Genomic DNA, 17,129 nt, shown 5'->3' with positions numbered 1-17,129 from the left:
TATCTACTATAAGCTTGTCTCAATGTTAACCCATACAACAATCTTGGTTTACTCAAGCTTTTACCTTTTCAGAATGATAGGCAGCCATCTGAAGTGTGCCAATATACAATAACACACCCCTGTAAACAGTTACATTGTGAAGACTGCATTATTAGGCTAGCTTATAATTAATCAACCCTTTATTCATAATTTATAACATAATACGTAAATAAAATTTACATCCAGACTCCCAAGGAATTTGTATTGGCATACTGCTCCCATTTCAGATGGATCCAGTGGGGGGTGGCACAGCTGTTAGCGCCGTCGCCTCACAGCAAGAAGGTCCTGGGTTCGAGCCCCAGGGTTGTCCAATCTTGGGGGTCATTCCAGGTCGTTTCCTCCCACAGTCCAAAGACATGTAGGTCAGGTGAATCGGCCGTACTAAATTGTGTGTGTGTGTGTGTGTGTGTGTGTGTGTGTGTGTGTGTGTGTGTGTGTGTGTGTGTGTGTGTGTGTGTGTGTGTGTGTGTGTGTGTGTGTATGTATGCGCCCTGTGATGGACTGGTGGCCTGTCCAGGTTGTCTCCCCGCCTGCCGCCCAATGACTGCTGGGATAGGCTCCAACATCCCGCGACCCCAGTTGGGATAAGTGGCTTGGATAATGGATGGATGGATACTGCTCTCAAAATGACAAGAAACAAGATAAAGATAGGACATATTAAATTGAATAAAAAGTTATCCCCCTTTTACACAATTAACAGACAGAACTAAACTAACATTTGTTTTCTGTAATATAAAAACAAGAACAAGGAAAAGCAGTATAGCGGCAGAGTAATGTCCAATATGGCCACTAGGGGTCAGTCATTCTATGGGTTTAAATGAATAGTTACTCATCCAAGTGTAAAACACTCAAATGTATTAGTATGACAAGTGTGTAAATGCTAAAATGCAATATAAAAGCTTTTTCATGAAATTTAAGTGTATAATCGTACTGGGTGGGAGAAGAAAGGGGCAGTGGTAATTAGCCAGAGAACTACTTGCTGCTGTATACATTTCTAAGCTGTTTTAATTGCTGGGAAAGACGGGCCAAGTCTCACCTGTTTTGAAAATTGTCAAAGAAAGTTTTATAACTCAGGAACTATAAATGGTACATACACTACCGTTCAAAAGTTTGGGATCACCCAAACAATTTTGTGTTTTCCATGAAAAGTCACACTTATTCACCACCATATGTTGTGAAATGAATAGAAAATAGAGTCAAGACATTGACAAGGTTAGAAATAATGATTTGTATTTGAAATAAGATTTTTTTTACATCAAACTTTGCTTTCGTCAAAGAATCCTCCATTTGCAGCAATTACAGCATTGCAGACCTTTGGCATTCTAGCTGTTAATTTGTTGAGGTAATCTGGAGAAATTGCACCCCACGCTTCCAGAAGCAGCTCCCACAAGTTGGATTGGTTGGATGGGCACTTCTTTGAGCAGATTGAGTTTCTGGAGCATCACATTTGTGGGGTCAATTAAACGCTCAAAATGGCCAGAAAAAGAGAACTTTCATCTGAAACTCGACAGTCTATTCTTGTTCTTAGAAATGAAGGCTATTCCATGCGAGAAATTGCTAAGAAATTGAAGATTTCCTACACCAGTGTGTACTACTCCCTTCAGAGGACAGCACAAACAGGCTCTAACAGGTACTATTTAATGAAGATGCCAGTTGGGGACCTGTGAGGCGTCTGTTTCTCAAACTAGAGACTCTAATGTACTTATCTTCTTGCTCAGTTGTGCAACGCGGCCTCCCACTTCTTTTTCTACTCTGGTTAGAGCCTGTTTGTGCTGTCCTCTGAAGGGAGTAGTACACACCGGTGTAGGAAATCTTCAATTTCTTAGCAATTTCTCGCATGGAATAGCCTTCATTTCTAAGAACAAGAATAGACTGTCGAGTTTCAGATGAAAGTTCTCTTTTTCTGGCCATTTTGAGCGTTTAATTGACCCCACAAATGTGATGCTCCAGAAACTCAATCTGCTCAAAGAAGTGCCCATCCAACCAATCCAACTTGTGGGAGCTGCTTCTGGAAGCGTGGGGTGCAATTTCTCCAGATTACCTCAACAAATTAACAGCTAGAATGCCAAAGGTCTGCAATGCTGTAATTGCTGCAAATGGAGGATTCTTTGACGAAAGCAAAGTTTGATGTAAAAAAAATCTTATTTCAAATACAAATCATTATTTCTAACCTTGTCAATGTCTTGACTCTATTTTCTATTCATTTCACAACATATGGTGGTGAATAAGTGTGACTTTTCATGGAAAACACAAAATTGTTTGGGTGATCCCAAACTTTTGAACGGTAGTGTATAGGGTTTACACTTTTTATTAAAGCAAACAACTGAATTTTACTGAATAGTTAGACTTCACATAGATCTGGTCTTTAATAATATCAACAAGCTGTGCAGAAGATATAAAAGAAAAATAAAACGTTGATGCTTTAATTTTGCCTTGGTGAGCTGCAACACCTATGGAAAAAATAACTCGTTTCCTCCATATGCAGACAACCTGTAAAAAAAAATGGCCTCAATATCTCAAACCAATCAAATTCTACAATTTTATTTCCAAACAAGCAGAAAAGGCGAATTTTCACCTGCTGTCACTTGTGTCAAATAAAACTCTTTATTTCCAAATCTATAAATGCTACAAATATTGCCTCACAGCTTTTCTTTAAAGTAGAAAACTTGAGCACTTGCATTCAAGTTTTGGATTTCCCCCCCTCGTGGTGATTCCTGAATATACTGACAACCCGTGCAGGTGGTTTTACCAGGTGGTTTATTACATTCACCTGTTGTGTCAGGTATGCCAGACTTCTTCTTTTGAAGTTTTATGGCGGTTGGCAAACAGCTTTTAGGTGCATTACCGCTACCTCCCAAATTGGAGTGTGGGTCTTACTACTATTAATTTACTAAGTTAAACAAAGTTAAATAAATGTGTGAATAATAAAGGGCATTCGAGTAATATATTCAATGAAAAAGAACTGTGTCCTGTAGAAATTGGACTTAAAACGATACTCCTGAGAACCTTTTAGAAGAATCACAGAAAGTTGAAGCAGTTCATCTGGACCCAAGGATCGGGTCCCTTGGCACAAACAGAGCAATATAGTGTACAGGGTTAAGTGCCAGGAGGATTGCCGTGACGTACATATCAGGGAAACTAAACAGACTCTGGCCAAGAGGATGGCACAACACAGGAGAGCTAACGCGTCAGGCCAGGACTCTGCAGTCTACAACCATCTACAGGCCAGCGGCCACGCTTTCAAGGATGAGGACGTGCACATCCATGATAGAGAGGAACACTGATTTGAATGGGGAGTCAAATAGGCCATCTATGTTAACAGGGAATGACCATCCCTGAACCGAGGGGTTTGGGGTGGGGGTGGGGGGGGGGTTGTGGGGCAAGTGTACATCTGTCAAAATCTTACAGTGCTGTGATTGCAGCCATTGAAACTCTAGTTAATGGTCAGACCCATATTTGCAGGGGCGCAACGAGGGGCGGGGATGCAGAGGGTGCAATGCACACAGGCGCCGCATCAGCGGGGGCGCCAAAAGTACAGTATACAGTAGACAATTTCTGGTTATAGGCCTATTTTTTTTTAAAAGTTTATATAAATATTATTATTTAGATGAAAATTTTGGATTCAGTTTTGGATATAGTTACGTTATATTTTTTTAATTGTAATTTTTTTTTGGCGTACGGTCTTTTGGCGCCCCCACTGATGCGGCGCCTGTGTGCATTGCACCCTCTACACCCCCCCCCCCCCGTTACGCCTCTGTATATTTGCATCTGAAAATAGTCTTTGGTTTCGGTCGTTATGCAACTGTATTGTTTATAAGGGTGGGGATACCTGCAGTCAGTTTAGACTGAAGATGTCACTTAGTTGAGCGATGAAACGTAACAGTCAATAAACGTTGTATCCAGATGAACTGACTCAACCTTCTTTCACAAGCCTAAAGCAACAATGGCATTGCTCAGCAACAAAAAGGTAAAAGTTTTGGAGTAGCACAGACTGAAAATCACAGTCCAGAGGCACCATCCCACCAACCTGCAAGACCAGTACAAATTCTGCCAAGAAGAATGGGCCAAAATTCCCCCAGAAGAATGTGCAAAGCTTGTACATACTTACCCCAAGAGAATCGTGGCTGTTATAGCAACCAAAGGGTACTCTACAGAGTATTGATATGTGGGGGTTGAATACTTATGCACACACTATATTTTAATTTTTAATTTATTAATAAAAAGTCAGCAAAACATAACTTATTTTGTCTTTGGGAACATGCTGTTAGAGATTATGGGTTCACAAAAATAATATTGTTCAGGTACAGATGTGTGAGTATCTTTTATCATCCAGAAATTAATGCTGACTGTCAATACTTTTGCAAGGCACTGCATGTCTTATTTCACAGAACTACAGGTTGTTCTGTAAGGTACTGCTTGAGTGAATGTTTGCCTGCTGTTTTACACCATAGTGTAAATACAATCAATCGGATATGCACTATTGTCGTTTAGCTGTGGTGGGCAGGGTGGTGTGTGTGTGTGTGTGTGTGTGTGTGTGTGTGTGTGTGTGTGTGTGTGTGTGTGTGTGTGTGTGTGTGTGTGTGTGTGTGTGTGTGTGTGTGTGTGTGCGTGCGTGTTTAACTATCATAATGTGGACCAAATGTCCTCATTAGGATAGAAAAACCAGAAACCACCTACCTTGTGTGGCCATTTTAGAGATCCTCACAAGGAAAAGGGTCAAATTTAGGGTTAGGACTTGGTTTTAGGGTTAAGGTTAGAATTAGGGTTAGGGTAAGGGTTAGGGTTAGGCATATAGGTTGCGTGGTTAAGGTTAGGGTTAAGAGCTAGGAAATGAATGTAGTCAATGAGGGGTCCTTATAAGGATAGTGAAACGAGTGTGTGTGTGTGTTTGTCTATTCTATTTTATTTTAAATCCCTTTGTTGTTTTTCTCTCTCTCCCATATTCCCTTATAAGGAAGAGCGATCTTCTGTTTTTGTTTCTTGCAAATTCAAAATTGCAACTTACACATGTGTGATTCAAAATATGTAATTATTGTTCTTCAATAAAAATATTTGGGGAAAAAAGTTAATTTTCTGCATTTCAGATGATATTTTCAACTATGATATATGGCTTATATTAATAGCGATGTTATTCTCTGGGTGTGGTATGATACTAACTTTATCTTGTGTGTTTTTTTGTCTTTTACATTATGTGTTGGAAATAATCTGCTGCGGTGCATTTTTACTCTAATGAGTAATGCGACCATCTGACATCTGACCTGTCTTCACTGGAGAAACAAAAAAGCGAGCCTCGCTATTGTTACCGGGGGGTTATTTGGATGCTTACTCAACAGGCGGCCCCTGTGTGTGTGTGTGTGTGTGTGTGTGTGTGTGTGTGTGTGTGTGTGTGTGTGTGTGTGTGTGTGTGTGCGTGCATGCATGTACACTACCGTTCAAAAGTTTGGGATCACCCAAACAATTTCGTGTTTTCCATGAAAAGTCACACTTATTCACCACCATATGTTGTGAAATGAATAGAAAATAGAGTCAAGACATTGACAAGGTTAGAAATAATGATTTGTATTTGAAATAAGATTTTTTTTACATCAAACTTTGCTTTCGTCAAAGAATCCTCCATTTGCAGCAATTACAGCATTGCAGACCTTTGGCATTCTAGCTGTTAATTTGTTGAGGTAATCTGGAGAAATTGCACCCCACGCTTCCAGAAGCAGCTCCCACAAGTTGGATTGGTTGGATGGGCACTTCTTTGAGCAGACTGAGTTTCTGGAGCATCACATTTGTGGGGTCAATTAAACGCTCAAAATGGCCAGAAAAAGAGAACTTTCATCTGAAACTCGACAGTCTATTCTTGTTCTTAGAAATGAAGGCTATTCCATGCGAGAAATTGCTAAGAAATTGAAGATTTCCTACACCGGTGTGTACTACTCCCTTCAGAGGACAGCACAAACAGGCTCTAACAGGTACTATTTAATGAAGATGCCAGTTGGGGACCTGTGAGGCGTCTGTTTCTCAAACTAGAGACTCTAATGTACTTATCTTCTTGCTCAGTTGTGCAACGCGGCCTCCCACTTCTTTTTCTACTCTGGTTAGAGCCTGTTTGTGCTGTCCTCTGAAGGGAGTAGTACACACCGGTGTAGGAAATCTTCAATTTCTTAGCAATTTCTCGCATGGAATAGCCTTCATTTCTAAGAACAAGAATAGACTGTCGAGTTTCAGATGAAAGTTCTCTTTTTCTGGCCATTTTGAGCGTTTAATTGACCCCACAAATGTGATGCTCCAGAAACTCAATCTGCTCAAAGAAGTGCCCATCCAACCAATCCAACTTGTGGGAGCTGCTTCTGGAAGCGTGGGGTGCAATTTCTCCAGATTACCTCAACAAATTAACAGCTAGAATGCCAAAGGTCTGCAATGCTGTAATTGCTGCAAATGGAGGATTCTTTGACGAAAGCAAAGTTTGATGTAAAAAAAATCTTATTTCAAATACAAGTCATTATTTCTAACCTTGTCAATGTCTTGACTCTATTTTCTATTCATTTCACAACATATGGTGGTGAATAAGTGTGACTTTTCATGGAAAACACAAAATTGTTTGGGTGATCCCAAACTTTTGAACGGTAGTGTATGTGTCTGTGTCTGTAAAAGACAAACAACAAAAAAGACGTGTCTGACTGACTGATGGCTTTCAGAGAAATGCCATTCTATTGGCCAAAACACCATAGCAACATAACTCCACCTATGACAAGAGAGGAGCCAGTGGTTTTGAAGGAGGGATGTGAAGCAGAAAGCTAAACAGGGGGAGTCAAGGGCAGCACCAAAGGAGGGATGGGGTGGGGGAAGCTGGGTTCTGTTTAGGCCTGAGGCTCTTAACCATGAGATTCAACCACATGCCTAACCTGTTCTGGTGTGTTAACTTGTGCAGTAATCCATACACCCACTTGCACACACACACACACACACACACACACACACACACACACACACACACACACACACAGAAACGTTTTCCTTTGAGCTCTACCTGACTGGAATAATTATCATTGTCTCAGACACTGTTTTCATTGCTTTTTTTCAGCTATAAAGACAACAAAACTGGTCCACAAGGAAAGCTGACATCCAAAGTCCACATGTCTTTTCAAATGTTTTAGTTTTAGTGCCTTAAGCTTGAAATGCCATTTTGCTGTATGCCTTGCCTAATCTAAACCTTTCAAAAATAAGACATCAAAGACCTGTTAGCTTCTCGTTGCCCATGCTTATCTCTGCATGTTGACGCCCATTATAGGACAAACTAACCTTCAGTGAAATCCTACTTCCAGCATATCAACTTGGAATCACTATACAGGTTTTCAAGCAAAGGTAAATTAGCTTTGTGCATGCTTATGAATTTGATTTGTTGAATCTCAACACAATTGCTGCTGCTCAGTAATAAAGGGTTGATACAAACACATTGTGATTTTATTTTCACCTTTAACACATTTTTAGAAAAAAAAAGGATCCTTGTATTTTCATTTCAGGCTCTAAGACAGTAAAGCTGGTGGGTCTAATAGTTGGTAACCTTTTGATCCTTTTTATATCTTATATCTCAATTCGATTCATAGTACACAAGATAGCTATTTCTAGCAGGTTGTATAATAAGATTCATCAACTGCCAAGGAGGCTGCTATTGGCATGTTAAAATTAATTGTTTTCTTGCAGTGGATCTCCATGTGCAGTCTGGAACTGATAGCACTAATGGATTTTGCTGGTTTTCCATGGATTCCCATTCCTTATGGAAATTTATATTGAATTTAAATAGTTGTATCCCACATAAGACAATCCACAAATGTGTGCCATGATCCACAAATATTTCACCATCCACAAACATATATCTTTTTATTTTTGTTGTGTAAAGCCATATCCAAAAAAATACAGAGTGATTTGCAAATACGCATAACTTACTCTGTAAACGTATTTTAATTTCAGGGAAATTGGGAAATAGAATTGGAATATTTTTGAAATAGTTAAAGAATTTGGGGAGGAAAAATCATTTTTTATTAAATCAACTCTTCCCGCCAGGGAAATATGGAGAGACCTCCAAAAATGAATACTATTTTGCAACTTTGCCAGTAGAGGAGGGAAGTTGGCTTTGTAAACTGACAAGAAATCCTTAGTAACTTATCTTCCCAAGTATGTGAACTCATCTTGTGGGATCTTGAAGGGAAGGTTGTGCAGTACTGAGAGGTCACAGAGTTTGATTGGCATTAATTCACTCTTAGACCAATTAATCCTATAGCCTGAAAACGTTCCAAAATGAGAGATGTATCTAAGATGACTGGGATAGTACATTGCGGTCTGCCTATATACAACAGGATATCATCCTCATACAGCAAGATTTTACTAATTGTATCTTTTGTAACGTATTCATATATACGAATGAATGTATATGGTTGAAATGAATGACTTGAGCAAGAGGCTCAAGGGCCAAGGCAAAAAGCAGTGGCGATAGGGAACAACCTTATCTCATGCATCTGTGCAATTGAAATGGGGGCAAAAGCATGTTATTAGTAACAATTCTAGCATGAGGCCCATGATAGAGTTTTTAGCCATTGTTTAAATTGTTCATCAACATCATATCTTCTCAGGGTTGCAAAAAGATAAGGCAATTCCAACTGGTCAAAAGCCTTCTCTACAATGGGAGGACAGCCAAATCATTTGTTTTCTCACTCTGAGAGTGAATTATATTGAAAAGGCATGTTAGATTAAAGAAAAAGTGCCTGATTTGTATGAAACCTGTCTGGTCAGGGTGGAAAAGTTTACTAATTACAGAGCCGAGTGTACCAGCCAGAGTTTTGGCCAGTATCTTTTGGTCATACATCAAGAGTGATATTGGTCTGTAGCTACTTAATTCTTCTGGGTCATTTCCCTTTTTATGTATTACTGCTATAATGGATTTCCTCACAGAAGAAGGTAGGGTGCAGTCTAGGCTTGCTTGAATGTAAATTTTTAATAGGTAGGGTGACAGGACCTCACTTAATTTTATATAAAATTCACCTGGATTACCACTGGGAACAACTGATTTCCCACCTTTCAATATTGTAGTTGTATGTTTTATGTCTAGAATTGAGAAATCTGCATTTAGAAAATCTTTTTCTTTCTGATTTTGGTGTTGGAAAGTTACAGCTGTCTTCAAACTTCAATATAATTGAATGTACTGTATGGCCCTAGAGGAGTACAGTGATTCATAAAATTGTTTAAATCTGAAATTAATGTCCTTCTGAGATGTTAGCATGTCCCCATCTTCTGCTTTCACCTTAATAATTGTACGGCTACTTTCAAGTTTCCTTAGTTATCTAGCTAATAACTTGTAAGGTTTTTCTGAAACTTAAAATATTTTTGTTGTGTGAAAATGAATGCCCTTGTAATACGATCTGAAAGCAACTGATTGTATTTGTATCTTAGGGAGACTATTTTTATGCCTTTCTGTAGAAGGGTGTATCCCATATCTTGGAATATTTGATTTGAAAGAGAAGTTAATTTAATTTAATTTAATTACTGCCGTGCATCACCCAGGTGGGTGCTACACATTGGTGTTGGTTGTAGTGAGTTACCCCCTTCAATGTGAAGTGCTTTGGGTGTCTAGAAAAGTGCTGCATAAATGTAATGCATTATAATTACCATTAATGGTGTGCAGCATTATCTTTAGACAAATGATTAATTCATTGCTCCAAATCTGCCAACTCTGCCCATTTTATTTTCTTTCTCGCAGTCTGGAAAGACCTTCTTCTTCTTCCTCTTCCTCTTCCTCTTCTCTTCTTCTTCTTCTTCTTCTTCTTCTTCTTCTTCTTCTTCTTCTTCTTCTTCTTCTTCTTCTTCTTCTTCTTCTTCTTCTTCTTCTTCTTCTTCTTCTTCTTCTTCTCTTTTCTTCTCTTCTTCTCCTCCTCCTCCTCCTCCTCCTCCTCCTCCTCAGTTGATGCTAGATCCAACGGGGTGTAAGCACGGAAGTAGCCATGATTGGCTGTTGCGTCAGCCAATAGACAGCGCGGAACCTCGAAGCGCACTGACTTGAAACAAACGATGTGCACTGAATCATCGACTTAGGGTCCTTCGACTACATATGACGTCACAGATTATGTTGCTAGTTAGCGTTGTTTAATGCTAGCTTTATAGTTATTTAGCTATGTGTTTTTTTTACAATCCACGTTGACATAGAGTTTTTTAGTAAAGGTGCAAGGGCCAAAGGCCTAAGCTGTGTCTAAGGAGCGAGGCTGCAGGCTCAGGACCCCGGGGGTCTTGGACGAGCAAATACACGTGAGGGCCGAAGGCCTGTGCTGTGTCTAACGTCAATCTACTGTTTCCCACTGTTCCTAAACTAAACTAGCTAACTAACGTTAACTTAATTCGCCCCAACTATTGCTCTCTCTGTCGGTCTGGCAGTCAGTGCGCTTCAAGGTTCCGCGCTGTCTATTGGCCGACGCAACAACCAATCACATCTACTTCCGAGCCTACACCCCATTGGATCTAGCATCAACCCTCCTCCTCTTCCTTCTTCTTCTTCTTCTTCTTAATCCATGTATGAAAACCACTGAAAGTTGAATCAGTTCATCTGGACACAACGTTTATTGAGAGAGAAATCATTTAACCAAGTGACATCTTCAGTCTCAAATGGCTGCAGGTATCCTCACTCTTGTAAACAGAACAGCACAGTGGCATAACAACCGAAAACAACGATTGGTTTCATATGCAAAGTGTCATTATCATTAACTAGAGTTTCAATGGCAATGTGTACTGTGTACTATTCACATAAGAGTTGGGAATGGTTGCAATCACATAATTGTAAGATGGCCCCCTCCTTGGTTCAGGGATGACCGTTCCCTCTTCATGTAGATACGCTGGGCAAGAGGTTGACACAACACAGAAGAGCTAATGCGGCAGGCCAAGACTCCGCATTTGACACCCATCTATAGGCCAGTGCCCACTCTTTCAATGATGATGATATGCTCAAAGACGCCATCTATGTGAAGAGGGAACAACCATCCCTGAACAGAGGCAAGAGTAGGTCTGTCACCATCTTACAATGCTGCGATTGTGACTATTTTCCAATCCTCTGTGAATAGTACAAATGGCCATTGAAACTCTAGTTAATGGTCATACCTATTTGCATATGAAACCAGTCATTGGTTTCGGTCGTTATGCAACTCTGCTGTTTATAAGATTGGGGATACTTGCAGTCAGTTGAAACTGAAGAGGTCACTTGGATGAGTGATGAAACGTTTCTCCCACTAAACGTTGTGTCCAGATGAACTAATTCAACTCTCTGTGATTTCCTTGCCTGGATTATTGAGCATGCATAAAGACAGATCTATATCAATATTTTAGTTTCACTTTAGTACCTGCATCTGTGAATACTGACTATATTGAAATCCTCATTAATTTTTGAGCATCATTAGCACATAGACAGTAAAATGTAATGTCTAAGATAGAGAGTAAAAATGTAATATCTAAGATTTGTGATCACCATACTGTTGGCACACAAAAATAAATGTTGAAACATGAGTATCATTGTGAGAAAATATATGCACAGTTTATTGATAGATGCAAACAGGTGAGGCTCACACAAATTATTAAAATCAATAATTCATTAGTTGTGAGATCAGACCATAATATTTTTTGTTTTCAGCAAGACAAAAGCCTTGGAGAAAAACGACCCGTGGACTGTTAAATTCCTACAGTTTTGAATTTTGTTCTTTATTTATTGGAGGAAACAAGGTCCATTGAAGCTTTTCAGCAGCCCACATGGGCTGATGGAAGCAGACAAGCTTAACTGTTGATAAAAAAAAAATCAGCAAAACAAACTAAAATACAAAGAAAAAAACAAATCAAAGGCATTCCAGTGACTACTATGGGATAACAAATGATTAGGTATCATAAATATTTATTTTTACTACTGTTCATATCCATGGCTTTTTAAGACCTGCTTGGGCACACTTTATTTCCATATCATCTACAAATGTCTGTACAAAGTTCTGCCTGTTCCCAGAACATACTGTGAAAGTCCAGTTTCACAAATATATATAAAGAAGGAAGGAATATTAACATATGGGTTCTCGATCAATGTAACATAACGAAAGGTACTGAAACCGAAGTCATAACATTGATCACAACAACATAAGTTTTAAAGAAAATTAAGGGAAAACTGAGCTCATATCTAAACTAATATCAAAAATTTGTTTGACCAACCTAAACTTATATTAACTGACAGTGGACAGCATTGCTTATTATTAAAGTGTAACCTCTCCCCTCGGTCTGAGCCTAACTCCATCATCATCATCATCTCCATCTAAGCCCACTGAGGCACATTTGTAATTTGTGATATACAAATAAAATTGATTTGATTTGATCTTCAAAACTTTGAAAAATGCTTAAGTGGCCAAGGGACCGAAGGGGGAGTGTGTGTGTGTGGGGGGGGGGGGGGGGGGGGCGTGTGAGGCAGGAGCATGGGCAGGAGCAGCTGGGGAGAGGAGGGCCCGGCGCGAGTCGCTGGCTCGCAGCCGTACCCACTCCTCTCCACGATGTGGATGCGCCGCAGACGGTGGGGGCCCCGCCAGACAGGCCGTGGCTTTCCGGCGGCGGAAAGAGGCGGGCGACGGGACGCAGCTTCCCCAGCCGCGGCGCGAGTCCAGCCCGGCCGATCCAGTTGTTCGGTGGTGCATCTACAGCCATGAAAAGTATAAGTCCGAACCACTGCGCCAAAATTGAGAAGGATGAAGTAATATAATTAATTATAACTGTAAATTGAGAGAAACTAAAGGTTGGTAGAAAATGTAATAAAGGCGCAAGGTTAGTGAGTAAACTACTGTAAATGATGAGTCTCGATCATCGTATATTTGAAAATGAGCGCGGTTTCACAGACTCAAGGGCGGGGGCTGGGGGAGGTGGGCCAACGCCTCTGATTAGAGAGCATTAACATTCTTTTTTTTTTAAATTTTAAATGTTGTTACGTACATAAGTCTACGAAACAACAGTCTACGTAACAACGGAGGAGGCTGATATGAAGTTTCCCATCACTCCTGTCCTTGTAAACAGTGTAAGTGATGGAGAGAAACCTCACTCCTCACAGCTTCATCAACGCTAAACTGAGGAGGACAAACAGGCAGCGCCTTCAGACTGCCCCCAAACATAGAAGCTGGGCCGCCAGAAGAAGCATCACCGCCTGCGAATATCCACTCGATGCCATTGCGATGCAAACGTCTAATCTGAACAAGACTACAACTCCTTACGATGACCTGAAGAGAAACAATAAAATGAAAATAAAATGCGATCGTCTGCCACTTCAATCACAATGCCTAGCTTTGTCCAACATTTTTGGCCAAATAACCGTGTTTGAATAAAACATCTTAACAAATAGTCTACAAAGATGAATTTTTTTTATCATAAACGCATTCACAAATCGATGATATTTTGCAGAAAAAACCCAACATGAGGTTCATACCTCGAAAGAATTATAACGAGCCACAGTGAATGCGCATGCGCATTACACTAAAACCCAATTCTGCAACTGGGAATCTGACTGGGCCCTGTGATGGCCTGGTGGCCTGTCCAGGGTGTCTCCCCGCCTGCCTCCCAGTGACTGCTGGGATAGGCTCCAGCATCCCCGCGACCCTGAGAGCAGGATAAGCGGTTCGGATAATGGATGGACGTAGATAAGTCCCAACTGGTCGACTTTACGTCAGCATTGGCCTAGGAAGTCCAGTGCTGGTTTAAAACAGTAGATGGCGTGTTGAGCCATTTTCAACCCATGAACTGCCAAGTCTTATACATTTGGAAAGAAATGTCAATATTAACCCCAACATTGATCTGTTTCATCACCGTACAGTCATATCAGTCAGTTTACAGCTTAAAAAAACGTGTTTAAGTGTTTAGTACCTCTTTAATTCATATCAAAGTGAGACAACATTGACTTCAAGATAACCAGATTGATGTTCTGAAAACAACTCAGTAAATAAATGTGGTTTGTACGAATATAAACCTACGTGAAGTATGTAGCACTGCTATACATGTCCATTATATAAATGAATGATGAAGGTGGCATGGTAGTGTGGGGCAGCTTGTGAATCCATGCTTTTGTTGTTCACAAAAAAAATAAAGTTAGCTGTAAAACCACAACATTAATTTGTTCAGCCAGATGACATGTAATGTAAATTATGCATTGCAAGCCTGATCTCAGTTGGTAACATAGGTATATTTTGATAGTTGATAAATACAAGACAGTGTCACCATCGCAGTATTGGCCAGTTGTAATATCAGCCAATTAATGCTGCTCCAATCTCTACAGTAAGTACACAGTATGCATGTTAAATCGTAAAAATGTTGGAATTAGTGGCACAGTGCTCCAAGTTTGTTTGTGCTGTTTTGTGAATTTGTCCGTGTATGTCTATGTTACGCAGCTGAGTTTTAGCTTTACATAAGTCTGTAAGATAGCAGTCTGTAGCAGTATACCTCATGTGTAAAAGGTATGTAGTGGACGGGAGGGTTTATGCATGGCTCTCATGCATGAGGCAGTAGCACAAATAGATAGGCAGGCAGGTTCACAGCATCTTCTACAGATAGTTCAGCCTCGTAGGATGAGCAAAATCCGAATCATCCCACTGACTGGTCACATCCATAGTGTCTTGATATTGACATTGTCATTAATGGTCTCCTTCACTCAGACCCATGTTCATACATATCAGCAACACTCACTCACACATTCAAACCCTGAGCCACTTCAGTCATCACTTGAGTGAGTAGAGCAGTTCTCCAGTATGGCAAAGGAACATAGGGTGAGCTGAGGAGAAGTACTGACAGCACAACCAGTCCTCAAGCTCGGCATTTCTCTCTGGCTCTAGTGAACGCTCGGCAAACTTCATCATCAGCAGTGCCCGTTTCACATCCAGCCAGTTAAGGAGGCCCTCGTGCCGGGATCCCTCTGCAAGGCCTCCTCCAAGCCCATGCCTGTCCCACTGCTGCTCCATCAGGTCCTTTCTGGGACCCCAGAGCAAGCTCTGCAGCACACGCTTGGCCTCCTGGATGTGGATACGTTTAATAGGGTCAGGTTGGAGAAGGAGTTGGGCCAGCCTCTGTAGACCAGCTGAGTACAGGGAGACAGTAGGAATAGGGGGCAAGTTTTCACAGCGGTAGTCTTGCTCCTTTAGTGCCGGGCTCACCTCAAATGGGTTGGGTTGGTGCAGGAGCTCATAAATCAAAATGCCTGTCTGGAACTCATCAAACTTGCGATATTGTGCAGCTGAGACAATCTCAGGTGCCAACCTAGCGTGGTCACGTTTGACACGTGGATCAGCACTGGCTGATGCAGCATCCTCCGAGGAGCGGCGTTTAGCCTTGGCAAAGTTGCTGATGAGAAGCCGAGGAAGGTGACGTTGACTGTCGGCAGTACTTGAGCCATTACTGGTGCCATTTTCATTGGCGGTCTTCGAAGGTAGAGCTGGCAAGACTTGAGATTGTGACACAGTTAGCCTGCGGTGATGTGGTACCAACAGCAGGTTTTCTAGGCAAAGGTCACGGTGGGTGACCCCATTCTCCTTTAGGTGCTCCAAGCCATTGCAGAGCTGCAACAGCAGGAAGCATACACGGCGTTCATAGACCTCTGGCTGAGCCTTATGAAATGCCTCCCACCCCCGCACAAAGTCAGCAGCACTCTGCTGAGCGACCTCACGGGTGATGACCACAACTCGTTCTCGTTCTGCCTGCTGGCCAGGGATAGAAGCAGAGGGCTGAGGCAGAGAGGAGGCTGGTGTAGTGGGCAGTGAGACTTCATCGGAGGGTAACATACTCTGGGGGACGCAAGCAATGAAGTGACCACAGTCCTGCTGTACGTTAAAATGGGGAGGTATACTCTGCTGCACCGAGAGGCCATACAGATGGCCCTGTTTGGCTTCCATGGATGCACTCTTACAGATCTGGAGGTCAACAAGAAAAGAGGAGGGAGCAAAGGAAAGAAATAGAGCAGAAAAGTAATGACAAAACAGAGAAGTTGACAGAGAGGGTGAATGGGAAAAAAGGGGGGGAGAACAACAGAGAGAAAAAAATCTTGTTAGAAAGTTCCAAGGTCAGTCTTATTCAGTCAAAACCAGTGTCCTGAATGAAGATTTACGTCTAATCCTCAACTGAAAATTATTTCAAAACGGAAGGATCCTCCATATTGAGTTATATTCCTGGGTTTCGCTAAAGTGGTTACAAGGATTTTACCCCAACCTCCTAGAGAGTGAAGTTCTTTTGCAGGCAATGGGAGAATTAAAATCATGGGTAAAGCAATCCATTATATGTACTCAGTGAAATACTTAAAAATCAAACTGATATGGATTTTTAATTTGTATATGATAAAACACATACACACACACCTCCAGTGTTTTTTTTCTTAAGTCTTCTCATCCTGTTCTAAAATGGACACATAAATATATCTGCATTGTAGAGGAACACATCATGTTGCTAATAAATATCAAATCCTACATTCCTGTTTTTTTTTGTTTTTTGTGTGTCTAAGTCAGCAACACTAGTATTGCAGGTGTGCTTGTAAGTCTGAAAATAGGCACTGACCAAATTCATGTCCAAAGAATAAAGACAAGTATGCTGTATGTGAGCACAGACAGACAGGCAAATGTGAATTTGTGATTAATTTTGACCCCAGATTGCAGTCTGATGATTAATATGGAAGCAGAATGATTTCATACTCCATGATATGTGTGTGTGTGTGTGTGTGTGTGTGTGTGTGTGTCTGTGTATGTGTATGTGTGTGTGTAGGCCTTGACAACAGGGAATTGTCAGACTGTAAATCCTGTGTGGCATGTAAAGATTAATAAGACCTGGGACATTAAGCAAGAGTGTGGGCACCAAAGCTCAAACACAACACACACACACACACACGCACACACACACACACACACACACACACACACATACTGCTGCTACTTTGTACAGAGATGATGACTTTGGAACAAAGGTCAGTGAGACTAAATGAACACCCTTCTTCCTGGTGCATATTACAGTACAAACCTTAACTACTTTACAGTGTAAACGCAACACTTTTGCCAGGATACTCCACACATCTTGTCTAAGTG

General features: G+C 41.0%; 1 protein-coding gene across 2 annotated transcripts in view; it reads right to left on the bottom strand.

Moving 5' to 3' along the window:
- Positions 1-11,575: 11,575 nt before the first annotated feature.
- LOC130121720 (inactive tyrosine-protein kinase PRAG1-like) overlaps positions 11,576-17,129 on the bottom strand; it is a 31,013-nt gene continuing 25,459 nt past the window's right edge. For both annotated transcript variants that reach the window (XM_056290589.1, XM_056290588.1), the window contains exon 6: positions 11,576-15,971. In XM_056290589.1, coding sequence (XP_056146564.1) covers positions 14,787-15,971 — 1,185 coding nt within the window. In that variant the 3' untranslated portion in view covers positions 11,576-14,786. The remainder of the gene's footprint in view (positions 15,972-17,129) is intronic.

This window comes from Lampris incognitus, chromosome 12, assembly GCF_029633865.1.
Source record: "Lampris incognitus isolate fLamInc1 chromosome 12, fLamInc1.hap2, whole genome shotgun sequence".
NCBI lineage: Eukaryota > Metazoa > Chordata > Actinopteri > Lampriformes > Lampridae > Lampris > Lampris incognitus.
This window is presented reverse-complemented; position numbering and strand designations above follow the sequence as displayed.